General features: G+C 43.5%; 1 protein-coding gene across 21 annotated transcripts in view; it reads right to left on the reverse strand.

Annotated features, from left to right (window-relative positions):
- TRPM3 (transient receptor potential cation channel subfamily M member 3) overlaps window positions 1-13,710 on the reverse strand; it is a 931,696-nt gene that overhangs the window by 22,826 nt on the left and 895,160 nt on the right. For all 21 annotated transcript variants that reach the window (XM_017873090.1, XM_017873069.1, XM_017873076.1 and 18 more), the window contains 2 exons: window positions 3,489-3,639; window positions 3,173-3,372 (listed from right to left, as the gene is read on the reverse strand). In XM_017873090.1, the coding sequence (XP_017728579.1) occupies window positions 3,173-3,372; window positions 3,489-3,639 (351 nt within the window). The remainder of the gene's footprint in view (window positions 1-3,172; window positions 3,373-3,488; window positions 3,640-13,710) is intronic.

A 13,710-nucleotide genomic window follows, 5' to 3' on the forward strand; every position in this document is an offset into this window, starting at 1 on the left:
AAAAAAAAAAAAAAAAAAAAAAAAAAAAAAAAAAAGGGAAGGGGAAGAAAAAAAAAAAAGGGGGTGGTTTTTTGATTTGTGGGACTAGTGACATTCCCAGTATAAATCCAGGTGGGAAAAGGGGCCTAGATTCCTTGCTAGGTCTCAAATGAAATCCAAATCCAATTAGGCAACTTGCATCCAATTAGGCAACTTGCATCGTCTTCCTGAACATGAAATTTATCATGGGTCTGTGAAGTTCACCTGGGCGTATCTGGTTTGCTGCAGGAGCTGGGTAGAATTAGGCAAGTTGTGAGGCCAGGGAAAAAGCTAAATCAAGGAAAGGGAAGCTATTCAGAGCATAGAGTATCTTAAACGCTCAAAAACTTCTGGGCTGGGGATGTGGCAGAGAGACATTGTTGACTGGCCTTACTAAAAGCCCTTTTGCAACCCCATTCTCCTTTTTCCCTTTCCTGGGCTTAGAAACCCAATACAAACATTTCCAGCTTCTCTTGAAGCTAGCAGCAACCACAAGGACCCAGTATGGGCCAAGAAATAAAAGAAGTCTGCTGCAGGGAGGAGTGGTGTCTTGGGAAGAGATTTTACTTTCCTGATAAAATATAGAGATGTGGTTGCTTCTTTCTACAGTTTTTTACCTTCTCCTCTTTTTCCTGCCGGGAACATGAATGTGATGACTGGAGGTGAGGCACCTATTTTGTGGCCATGAAACAAGAAAGCACAAAAGGAATAGCTGAGCCTAAAAATAGCAGGACTCTGGATCTTTGACTTCAATGAGCCATTGTTGAGCTCTGGGCTCTTCACTTTTGTTAAGTGAGAAAAGAAAACCTTATTTATTTGCATTATTGTTAACCTGGTTTCTGTCAATAGAAGGTAAATGGATTCATAACTGATATAGCAGTAGAAAGAGCCCAGTGGAAAACTGAACCTTTAAGTTGTTTATGAATCAGGGTTGGGGGAGAGAACTGCTTTGCCAATTCTTAAATGGGACAAGTCGCTCTTCTAATCCCATGCCCTAGAGATGTGATAGGGATTGTTCCAAATATTTGGAGCCCTGGATTTTGGACCCTCGGGGATTTAGTTTGCTGAGGTGGCTCTTGCTTGCTTTGAGACATTAGCCTGAATTTGCCTGGGTCATGGAAAGTATGAATGTAAAAGCAGGTGAGAGAAAAGAAAATACCAGAAATCAGACGGCTCTTGTCAAATATGGGAGGCTTCCTGAGGTGAGGAAGACCTGTATCACAGGGGACACTTGAGATTCACTCATGAAATTACACAGAGCATTAGCCTGGAGGGAGGGGAATGAAAAAAGGCAGTAAGAGAGGCCCTCAAAGCTCAGACGATTGCTATTGCTGCTATTGCTATTGCTATGTTTGAGACTCAAAGGAGTATATTTAACACTTATTCTGCTGGCACTTCATTTAACTTCTTTGGCTATGCACAACGCCTTTTTAACAAAAATAAAATACTATTTTTTTAAAACTCCATCAATATGTCAACTTTTAACAATAAAAATTAAATTTTACATTTCAGAGTGTTTTTGTCTGAGACTCTGCCAGAATTTGGCAGTGCCCTGGGTTCTTTTAATTAAGGCTACAGATGGATAGTGAAAAGTTCACTTTCCCCAACTGATTCATACAATGCAGTCTCTGACTTTCACCCTTTCCGACCCAGCCACAGCAGTAAAATCTTTCTTCTCTGAGAAAGCGGACATGGCTGCTCTTCCCTTCTGAGCATCCAGTGACCTGGCAATGCTTTTGTTGCTACCATTGGTGATAACAACAAGAAAACCCTGAACAGCAACTGCATGGAGCTGACTCCCATCTAGCCCAATGTCTGGCTTGTTCAGGTTCTCTGACCTTCTGTGAGGGTGTGAGCACCAGAAAGGAAATGGATCTCTGGACCGTCCTACTTCTTGCATTGTATTTGCAAACACTCTCTTCCTAAGCTCTCTGGATAAGTGAGGTTCCTCTTCTACCACAAATTAATCACGTTTTATTGTAAATTATTTTGGGACTCTGAGCTAGCCCTCAGCATGTTTATCCACTGTAGGCTATCATTCATTAGAGCATCCCGCTGCCCCTGATTTTGTATCTCATGCTCCTCCACATTGGTTCCTGAGTTGAGAAGCTTAGGGTTTATTTCATAGGTCATCCACCCCGACCCCTCCAACTTTTCTCTTTGCTTAAATTTGTGTTTCAGATGAAAACAGTGAATTCTGGAATTCCCAGGTCTCTCTAATTTTAATGTCTAAAAAGAAGTTGGGCATTGCAAGGTCAGGGTAAGGGCTTCAGATTTAGAGAAGCTGTTGACCAAATTGTTTTGGTTTCAAATCTTAGGTATACTGGTGACCATAGAGAGGGAGGTAGACTCCTGGGCTATAATCCCAGAGGCTCTTGTTCAGCAGATTTGATGTAGGTGGCCTGTTTGACACACTTTGAGAAACTGTAGGAGCTTGCTGGTATGGGACTGGATTCCCAGTGGTTCTTAATGGAGCGTGATACCCAAGGGGTATTTAGGAAATCTGTGGGAGTCACTAGTATTTAATGTGTGGAGGCTGGATATGCCAAACCTCCTGCAATGTGTGGCACAATCCTACACAACAAGGAATTGTTCCACCTCAGTGCTAATAGAACCTCCTTTTAGAAACACTGGGCTGGAAGGTGGATGGTGAAGGGTCTTCTGTTTTGTCCTCTGAGTAACAGAAAGGAGGGCTGGTCTTCTCATGAGGCAATCTAGGCACAACCCTAAGGTTTAGGAAAATGTTTAAGATCAGAAAAAAATTATAGGTCCAGAAATTATTGCTTAAATTATATACAATGTAGCCTTGGGTGGCATATTAATATAGTTGATGTATTTTGGGTTGAGATCTCTGGGAAGCGAGAAACTTAGAACTTATGAAGGTGCTAAAACAGCCCTGCTGGAGGCTGATTGTATCTCTCTGAGAAAGACATGAGGCTAAGAGTGCTCAATTTCAGCCTCTACCATCTTCTTTCTGACATTATTTCTCATTCAAGCCAATTCCCTTATCCCCCAGTCCTCTCCAAGTCTTCAGAGTTGTCCGCAACCTGCAGGAGGCGGGAGGAACTAGGTGGCCATGTGATCCTGCATGATTGCCATAGGAAGTGGTAGAGATTTCTGAATTGTGGCGGCTGCGCTGTCGCTTGAAGCTTACTCAGGCCGTAGTCCCTTTCATCCGGGTCGCTCTCGTGTTTCCTCCATCGGCAGCACAGGTGCTGGAATATCATGGTCATGTGGCTGAAGATGATCAGGGGTGGGGGCAGAACCGGTCTTTCATGGAAAGTCATGATGAGCTGATACCTCTGAAACTTCCACACTTGGTTGGATATCGATTTTACTTCAAAAAATGTGTTGCTAAAATAGAGACCAAAGATAATCAAGTGAGAAAAACCCACTGTTTTCTGAAGCATCCACTCCCCTTCACCCCTGCTGTCCTCATCCATCCCATGTGCTCCGAAGGATCCACTTACTTAAAGACAGCAATGAGGAGGTTGACCAGCAAGATGTTTGCCACTAAGAGGTAGCAGGCCATGATGGCCGGCACGATCCAAGCTCCTGTCTTGCAGGGAGGCAGCTGGATTATTTTACCATCCTCTCGGGTCTCATTCTGTCCACAGGGAGCTGGAGGGAGCAACACAGGCAAGAAATGAGAAACTGGCAATTTGCGTTAGAAAAAAAAAAAAAGAAGATGGATTTGTATGAGGGTTTTAGATGGAAGAAATACATAGCCATCTCAAACAGAAAAAAGTTCCAAACAAGCCAAAATTGAAAAATGAGAACTTCATTAATATCTCGAGGGGCTGCTACTCTGGCAGTGTGGGGCCTCGGTTCCACTGTCTCCCGAGGTTATCACCTGACCAGAAGAGGGAGGTGGAGCCACCTGCTTGCTCACCCTGCCGCTAGGCCCCCACACTGGGTGAGTGGCACTTGGTACTCCTTCTGAAGCCTCGTGAGGACTTTTCTTGGGTGTGCCCAAGGAGAAGAGAGTCCCACCACTGGCAAGTTACTTTCAAAATGTGCTGTAGAGGCTGTCACCCCGACAGCTGTAAGAGCAGCAGCATCTTGGGGCTACTGATCGGGAATTAACACCAGGGCAGCTGTTAATTGCTGCAAGAAACAACCTGGGAGCTCCAGCTAACGATTTGCTGTCTCGGTACAGAAGGAACAACACAGGGCAGTGCCTTGGGAAGTAGTTAGAGGGCTTGTCGCTCTGTGCTCCTGATGGATGGGATTTCACTAGGAGGGCAATGGGGGGTGATGGGCCGCGATCGTGGAGCTCACAGGCACCCCCGTTCTTCCAGCAGCATTTCCATTCCAAAAGTGTGCTTTTCAGGGCACAGGAAACAAAATCCAACTGCAGTGAATAAATGGGCAAATGGGGGAGAAAAAAGCCTGGAGGTGGGGGTGAGGAGGAAGGTGATATGTGGGATTGGCTGAGTGTGAGTAATGTGCTAATGAGGCCTGCTTGGAATTTCCGGGTAAATGCAAGAAAAAAAAAATCCCTGACAAAGCTTCTTAGTGCTGCACAATGTGGCTCAGGGAGCCAGATGATGCTGTGAGGTGCCAGGCATGGGTGAGGTAGCCCTCCTCTCCAGCCTCCTATAATAGCTTTAGAACAGGGCTCTTTGCATCTACCTGTAAAAGTGGGTGGGGGGGAGTGGGAGGAGCACCAAGAGGTCTCAGCAGTTGCCACAGGCTGCTTTTGATGATCTGCCAGGAAGATTTGAAAAGTTGACCCAGAATCTACTCGGCTGGAGTACCTGGTCCGTTCCTTTCTCAAGAGTTTCCGTTGCTAGGCTGCACATTCTGCAGCGATTCTCAACCCTGGCTGCCCTGGGGATCACCTGGGGAGCTCTAAAAAATACCAATGCCCAGCTTGGCTCCAGACAATTGAATCAGAATCCCTGAGGGTGCCCCAGGCATCAGCATTTCTTTTTAAAACTTTCTAGGTAATTCTCAATTGCCATGAAAGTTGAGCCCACTGAGCTAGAATTAGGCTGGAAAATTACGTAATTTTTGACATGCTCTGAGGCCCAAAATGCATCTTCTCAGCCTATGAGGATTTTAATAACATTAGGACACCAAGACCTGGTTTTTATGGCCAAGAAAAGAGGACCAAAGTGCTTCCTTTGGTTCTGCCTGCCAAGATGATTGGATGCAGAATCAGGTGTTTTTGAGGAGCAAGAATCTTGTTTTATTACAGCAGTTGTGGCACTAAACACCCAAGGCAGCCCTGTAAGAGGTCCTGATCATTTCCACCCTCAGAAGGAAAACTCAGCAATGAAGGTCCCCTGGCTTCGGCATGAAGTCAAACTCTGAGAGTGCCTGGCCCTGGGCCACGTCTTGCCACCTCCCACCTCTCCTTCTGAGCCCAAACTGGACTGAGCTTCCTGCAGTTCCTAGAAATGCCATGTGCTTTCTTCCTTCCTGATTTTGAGCCATGCTGCTTCTTGGCTTCTAAAAGACCCCTCTGCTACCTTGCTCCCATTCCCATGCTTCACCTGGGTGAATCCTGCTCATTCTTTAGTGCTCACCTGGCTTTCCAAAGCCCACCTAGCCCCCTTGCTGCCCCATCCAGCAAGGACTTGGGTAGGTATCTTCCTTACAATCTCAGAGCACCCTCTGCCTGCCCTTTTGGGGGTCTCTCACACTGTATCACCATTGCCAGTTTACTTGTCTGTATTCCACACAAGATTCCTGGTGGAAAGTTGCTCCTCAAGATTTCCCATCGCCTGGCTCAGTGCATACACACAGCACATCCACGTGCACCTGTACAGGCAAATGTTGCATAAATACAGGAGATCATGGGGACACAGTCTTGTTGTTGGACACTAATAGACATTTCCCACACCTCCGCAGGCCTACTTGTGATGCATAGTCCTAGCTCTGAGGGGTCATTAGCTCCTTTCTTAGGTTCTTTCCAGAAATCCTGCCTTCAGCTTGGCAAGGAATCTTCTTACACTCAACCAGACTTCAGCATTTCTGCTACCCACTTGGCCACAGGTCTCATGGAATCATTGCTTTGTTTTTCTCTCCTCTGAGAAGCTTCTCGCACCTACTCTACCCACTTCCTCCCAGCCTAACAGTCTGGTAGTCTGGTCACTCCTCTATTCTGCCCTTTCCTCTGGTTCCTGCTGAGATCTCTATGTAGATGCCAACAAAGAGCAGAAATAACTGCTTGGGGTTAAGTTAGAGAACTTACACGATTTTTACAAATGTGGTCCCTGATCTCCATTTCTTGACTCCATTCTGAGAGAAGGCAAAATAAACTCGTGAGAGGCAGAGCTCATTTATTTTGCTCTTTTTGACCCTATATTGAAAGAAGGCCATGAAGACCCTTCCTCCACTTGGCCCCTCTGCCCAGCTGAGAGAGGAAACAAGGAACAGTAGGTGCTTGCTTGTTTCAAGTGGTCCACGTGCATTTCCATGGGCTTTAAGAAAGTGCCATCAACATATTTCCAGGTCTCTACTGAGTTCCTCTGCTTGGTTCCTCAAAGGCCCTCACTAATTAAAATATTAGACCAGCTTAATATCTTTTTTTTTTTTTTTTTTTTTAACATTAGGTACCTTCCTGAGAAACTTAATATCTTTATTGAAGATTTGATTTGATGTCAACAAATCAAATCTTAGATTTGATTTGTTTGGCGCCGGGAGCCTCCTTCCAATCTTTTGAGTATTAATTTATTCCAAATTCCCCCACCTTTTACTCATCCTGCTTTAACAGAGGTAGTATTAATTTAGTGGTTAGGAACATGTATTATAATCAGGCAGACCAGAGTTCAAACCCCAACTCTGGCTGGGTGCAGTGGCTCATGCCTGTAATCCCAGCGCTTTGGGAGGTCGAGATGGGGGATCACCTGAGGTCAGGAGTTCAAGACCAGCCTGGTCAACATGGCAAAACCCCGTCTCTATTAAAAATACAAAAATTAGGCATGGTGGCGCACACCTGTAGTCCCAGCTACTTGGGAGGCTGAGGCAGGAGAATTGCTTGAACCTTGAACATGGAGGTTGCAGTGAACTGAGATTGTGTCACTGGACTCCAGCCTGGGTGACACAGCAAGACCCTGTCTCAAAACAGAAACTCCCCCAAAACCTTGACTCTGCCATTTTCAAATGATCAGACTTTAGCTTTGTCCATAAACTTCAGCTTCCTCATCTGTGAAATGGGAGTAATAATAGTATATTACTGTCAAGTAATGTACTGTCAAGATCATTACACAAGATAATGCATGCGAAGTATGTGGTTCAGTATCCAGCACATAGTACTCAATGAACATTAGCTGATGTCGTCATTAGTATTGTTATTTCTGTAACTGATAGACTTTGAGCTTCTCAGTTAGGAACTATGTTTTATTCCTCTTTGTTTTGCAATCACTAGGAATAGTACTTACTCTACAAACATGTATTGAGTGGTTATAATATGCAGAATACAGGGTATATTGGGAATTAGATGCTTCCTGTTCTTAAAGAACTCGCAATTTAGTAGAGACACAGAAAGGGAACAAAACATTGCATTATTGTGTGATATGAGCTTGGATGGGGGTTCTGAGGAAACACTCACGTTTGAACTGCTATAGTCCCTCTAGCCTGGCCATACAGAGCAGTCTTGTAATCAGGACCAGCCTGAGGAACATCATCTAGGTTCTACAGAAATAGGGGTAATGTAAATGAATTAGGTGATCCTTGTTACCATGATAATGACAGTAAAAATGAATAAGAAACAACCTTCATTTGGTAGTATCAGCAAAGAAACAGTGAGCATCATATGCAGCAGTTAATGCAAAATGTTGTTCTGTAATGGTTTCTAATGATGTCCTTGTTCGGGGTAGTTACCTGTCTTAGAAAGTGCTATGACTCAAACTTACAGATATCTACCACTGATGAAGATGAACTGGTGCCTTAAAGCTCTGACAAGCAGCAGATTCCAGGATGGGGAATAAATTATCTGGATTGTCATATGGCACCAACCATTATCTGGAGATTTATATTCCCAGGGAAATGCCCCAGGGACATGCACCCAAGATGGCATATGGGTGGATGTTTAGGAAATGTGGGCTGGTGACTTCTCCAGGCCTCCTCCTTCCCTGATTTTGGGACCTGACATTTGGGTGACTTTTCTCTCAATCCTTTTGCAAGAGGCAAATGCATGGTCAGTACCACCTCCATACCAAGTGGCATGTTGTCACCTCCCTCTTTCATGGTGACAGTCAGTACAGAGTCCCTTTAGTGGATATTGGCTGGTTCCACCTGCCCAGTGTATATTTCCCCATCTTAGTTTCCATTTGTGGAACCACCCCTTGTCCACTCTGTCCATGAAGTATGGGTGAAAGGAACTTCAGTGCCAAATCTAGGAGAAGATTAATCAGTGTGTTTTATCCCCTGATTGCAGTGATTGGTTCAGGGATGGACATATGTGACACACACCTGATCAATCAGCTCAATAAGCATCAGCCTTGGAACTTTTGCTGAAACTAGTATAAAAGAGAAGTTCTCTTTTCACAATACAATGTAACGCTACCAAGTAGAGAAGGCCTGCCCAAGAGTAACTCCATCACAGAGAACAGAAACTGATTCCTGGCTCAGCAATGCCTAAAACCAGCCTTCTACAGTCACACAAACCATGAGATTAAATTTCAGTTGGGTTTCTGTCACTTGCAATTAGTCTTGACTGATATGATTACTCGCACCTCTAGCCCCTGTCCACAAGCCAGTAATAAGAGATGTTCATATTTTGGGTGCCTCATTCCTAAGAGACTGCATTTGGAGTCTTGGAATGGCATGGAAAGATTGGAAGGAGCAACATGGGATGTAAAACCTGATCTGATACCAAGGTTAAATTATTGCCAGGAGCCAGAGGCCATGCTTCTCCCCTTCTTCCCCAAAGTATAAAATAAGGGGCCTATACTGATAAAGCTCGAATTTTGTCCAGTTGGGATCTTTGACTCAGAAACTAATGACACAGATTAGACCTATTATCAAAACTGTAGGATTAATGCAGCTGGAAAACTTTGGCCAAGCACCTGGCCAAAGTTAAAGTGAAGAAAACTTATTCTAGAAGCTGGTCATAGCTTAAGATGAAGTCGTAGGGGCCTCAAGGTGACATGCAGGTACAGAGTGGGAAGGCTACATCTATGCAACAGTGGCAAATTAGAAGGGATCAAACATTTGGAGATTCAGATTCTCTATGGTTTACTTATGGGGGTCACATTGACCCATCACATGGCAGAAGCCCAGAAGTGCTATTTCTGCTAACTATGCATTAATAAGTAGAAATGGATGATTGGGCTCTGGAACAAATTAATAGGTTGTTCAAGTAGAATCCTGCCAGAGTACATGGATGATAGTAAGAAAGCCCTCCCTATATATGTTGTGGAGGTTTTGGAGCACAGTCTTCCAATGGTTGAAATGTTTTTCATACATAAACTTTTATAATAACAAGTCAATGACATCCCTTACTGGAATACAAGCCACATAGGGCAAGATTTTTGTCTCTTTTGTTCACTAAACAACCTCTAGAATACTGCCTGGCACGTACTAGGTGCTCAATAAACATTTGCTGAGTGCCTGCAGACATGGGTATCACACACTGCACATGTGACCTGCAATGTCAGGCATTTCTGTGAGTTACAGCTCCTCTATTTCACTGGGTGTCTATTTTCCTATTTATGTCAAGATCTCAAGTGTCATCATGACCTGTCAATATAGGGTGGCTCCTGTGACAGCAAAAAACTGACAGAGGGAAAAAATAGATTTTTTGGTTTTTGGCTTTTGGTAATCGCCAAGGTTAAAGCAATAGGTTTGGTCTTTGACAAAGGCTATAGAAAATCTCCCTCTAGACGCTGTTGTGTAAATCTCCACGGCAAACCAACAATACCCCATCTTGCATCCATGACAGACATTGCCATTTAATCTTGATGTTTTTCCCTCTAAGCCAAGATACGACCTTGGAAACCTTCTCAAGACGAAACTCATGAAAGCACACCAACCAACTGAAATTGACGCAAGAGAAGTGACCTTCCTCTTAGCCTCTGTAGAAATGGGAATGTGAGGTCTGGGGTGAAAGATCGGTGATGTTCTTCTGTTCAGGATCCTCCTCAAGCCTGCCCTGTACTACCTCACAGTTGCCCAAGAACCAAAAAGGGTCAGAATAGGACATCCTGCTTATTTCAGACACTGACGCTTGTGACGAGGGACCATCCTGAGAGGGCTATGGAATTCCCCCACATACATCCTGGACCTGAGGACCCTGCCCCCTGCCTATTTTAAAAGATAGCTTTAAAAATGGTGCTTTCCCAGAAAATCCTGGTCCTAGTTTCTTCCTTATTTGAGATCGTCAAAAGTGATGGAGAGTGGAGATTTAAGAATAAACATCCGTGGAAAGCATAATATGTGGCAATCTCCATGCTGGGCACATTACATTGGCCATTGTGTTTCATCTTACCAGCTCTGTAAGACATGCATTGTCCTTGTTTTACAGTTGAGGAAACACGTGACGAGGGGTGAAATGCCTTACCCAAGACCACACAGCTAATAATGGGATAATGCCAGAACCATTCCATCTATCCAAAAAATACTGAGTTCCTGCTAATGTGCCAGTGGCAACTGGCAGTGAAGATACAATTACAAATAAAGCAGAAATGGGCACTACCCTCTGACCCTAAAGTCTATATGTACTCTGCTCTACCTCACATGGCCTTGCCAATGTTATATTAGTGACCACCTATTGCAGGCTTAAATAGAAGGCCCTGTGCTATGAGCTTTACTTGTATCACCTCATTTTAATCTTTAGTATATTTTGACATGATAGGTCTAACGTTTCCCATTTTACATATGAAGTAGGGAGGCTCAGAAAGCTTTAGGGTCCCTGTCAGGTATCTCAGAGCCAGGAAGAACAAAATCAGGATGTCTACAAAAGCCTGGTGAGCTACTAAGTCCCTTTCCTTGGTGCCTCTGAAGAAAGAGCCAACATGGGATTGAGAGGTATCTCTCAATTATGAACAAATGTAGAAACAGTTCATTAGACATTGATTGTTCTTGTCCCCATCAACATGAATAACTTGGCCTGAGCTGTTCAGATGAAGTCCAAGTACACAGAACAGTTTAAAAGTTCAGAGGGTAGAGAGAGAAATTAGGTTCCAGTGAGAGGTAAATTAGGTTCCAGTGAGAGGTATTGGGTGCAGGCATCTCCACCCCAAAGATTAAGACACTTGCCCTTTTGATTTCATCCTATAATATGCAGGGAGAAGAATTATTTATTTAATGTGCACACCATCTTGTTCCTAAAATGTCAGAGAAATTTAAAATGGAACACCAACCGATGTTTGATATAATCAGAGTCATCCTTAAAATATGGCGAAAAGGAATATTTCTTGAAGAATGCCCCTTCCTCTCCTGTCTGAAGAAATGTTTCAAAAGCTCAGTCCAAATCACAGGCAATGGAATAAAGAGCTTAGTTGAGTATCTGGCTACATTTATCCTATTTTTTTTAAAGAAAGGATTTTCAGCTAAAAATCCATCTTGAAAAGATAACGAGACAAAGAGGATTTCTCCACCTCCTTTTGAAAATCTATACAGTTCACTATGGAGGATTCAGAATGCCATTAGCACAGCTGCTGTGGCTTACTGGGAGGAAGAATTTGATTGAGATAATGCTGCTCTTTGGCCTTTTCCTGACACCTTTCCCTTGGCAAGACAACTGGAGATGCCTCCCTTTGCATGGCTACATCTTTCTAGAAGTTTCCTTATCTGAGGGTCTTTGATTGTGGTGGGTCCAGGTAAAGGTTTTCTCTGTGGAAACATGAGGTTCTTTCTATTGCTTTTGGTAAGTGACTGCCAATATCCTCTTATAATGGACAGGAAGAGCGGAGGTCACTGAAAATCAGGCAAGCCCAACTTTCTAGAGTCAAAAGCACCATCTACTAGCATCCCCTTTTACTTCTTTTGTGGCTTAAGTTTTTTCTCTTCACCTAACCCAAACACTAGGTAAGATGCTAACTGATGATGACATGGCACAAAGGCAGCCACTGGAAATTGGTGGGAGGCCTTGGTTTTTCCATCCATGAATGAATGGAGTTGGGCTATTGATATTCCTTGCAGCGCAACAGACACACAGCTTGGGAAGTCCAAGAGGGCTTTAGGACACAGAAGCAGGGCATTAAATAGCACGGAACTAAATAGTAAGGGATGACGCTGTCAAGCTTCTTTCCATCTTCCTGACGCCATCAGAGAGAAAGTGTCGGTTTAAGCATACTATTTCTTTAACACTTCCTTAATGTTTGCGAAATTCCCTTTTTAGGAAAGACTGAGCTCAAGCATCTGGTAGAATTTCACAACAATGTAGGGTTTTTCATTCTGTTTATTTTGTGGTTATCTTCTATTTATGTCAAATGATACTGATTTTCAACTTGTGACCATAAATCTTTAAAATAAATTAAGTTTTAAAAAATGAGCCAATTTAACTAAAAATATTTAAGAGTAGAACAAAGGTTACAAACTAGTGAATGGGGGTATGTGGTTGACTGAAGTTTGGGAAATGCTGGATTAGATTATCTCTAAACTCCACCTATTCCTGATATTTTGTCACTCCATGATTCCAGGAAAAGGAGCAAAAGACTTGAATATGCCCCAAACTGAATCATCTATCCCAGAAGCCAACTATAGACCACTTGTAGAACCTTAATCTTTTTATTCCTAGCAGAAAAGCAAACTAGCTTCCACCGCATTAAATGGAACTCAGCCCCCACCTGGGGAAAAAAGGGGACCAATGATATAGCCTCCAACTCTTCAGTGCCATCTTGGCTTGTGGTCTATCTGCTACTTGCACACAGTTTCAGCTTTGAGCTATTCAGAACCCACTATTAAGTTGAATGTCTCATTTTTTAATCCAGTAAGTTAGCAGGATGTCACAAATCTAGGAATGTTGTGTGTGTGTTGGTGGGGCAGCGGGGAGGTATGGGGGGAAGAGCGTCCTGGGGGAGAAGTGGGGAGAATTCAATTCCCTCTGTTATTTGGTTCCATGTTCGTCCTATACTATGTATCTAGCTTTACCTGGAAACAAAAATTATCATTTATTTGAAAAGGGCTTCTAAATTCCAACCTTAGTATTTCATTATTTTGCATCAGGAATTAATATCAAAAAGATTTTATGCAAATTTTGCTGGGAAAGAATATATATCTAAACTAGCCTATTGTACATGCCAGTGGGTTTGCTGCCATGATTAGGAGATCCATTGCATTAACAGCCCCATTTTCTCTCCCCTCCCTGGATCCATACTGCTTTGTCATGTGATGTTAGAATTTCTATCACTAAACAGGTGGGATCTCTTTCCTCACCCTTTGATTCTGAGTTTGGCCATGTGGTTTGCTTTGGTGAGTGGAATGTTAGCAAATATGACCCACACAGAACCTTGGAAAATCCCTTAATGTTTCTGTTTCCACTTTTTCGCTTCCGCCATTACCATAAGAGACATGTGTGAGCTAGCCTGTTGGAGAATGAAACACAGGGAACCTCTGCTTCCAGCTGCTTCTGTTGTCTGAGCTGAGGCTGTTCTGGAGGAGGTGATAGCCAGTTGACCTCCTGGCATGTGATTGAGCCCAGCCCAGACCAGAAGAACCATGCAGCCAACTCTCAGTCCTGTGAGCTCAATACGTGCTTATGGCGTTAAGTTCCTGAATTCTAAGGTAGTTCCTACA

This window comes from Rhinopithecus bieti, unplaced genomic scaffold (assembly GCF_001698545.2).
Source record: "Rhinopithecus bieti isolate Rb0 unplaced genomic scaffold, ASM169854v2 scaffold_7648, whole genome shotgun sequence".
Taxonomy (NCBI): Eukaryota; Metazoa; Chordata; class Mammalia; order Primates; family Cercopithecidae; genus Rhinopithecus; species Rhinopithecus bieti.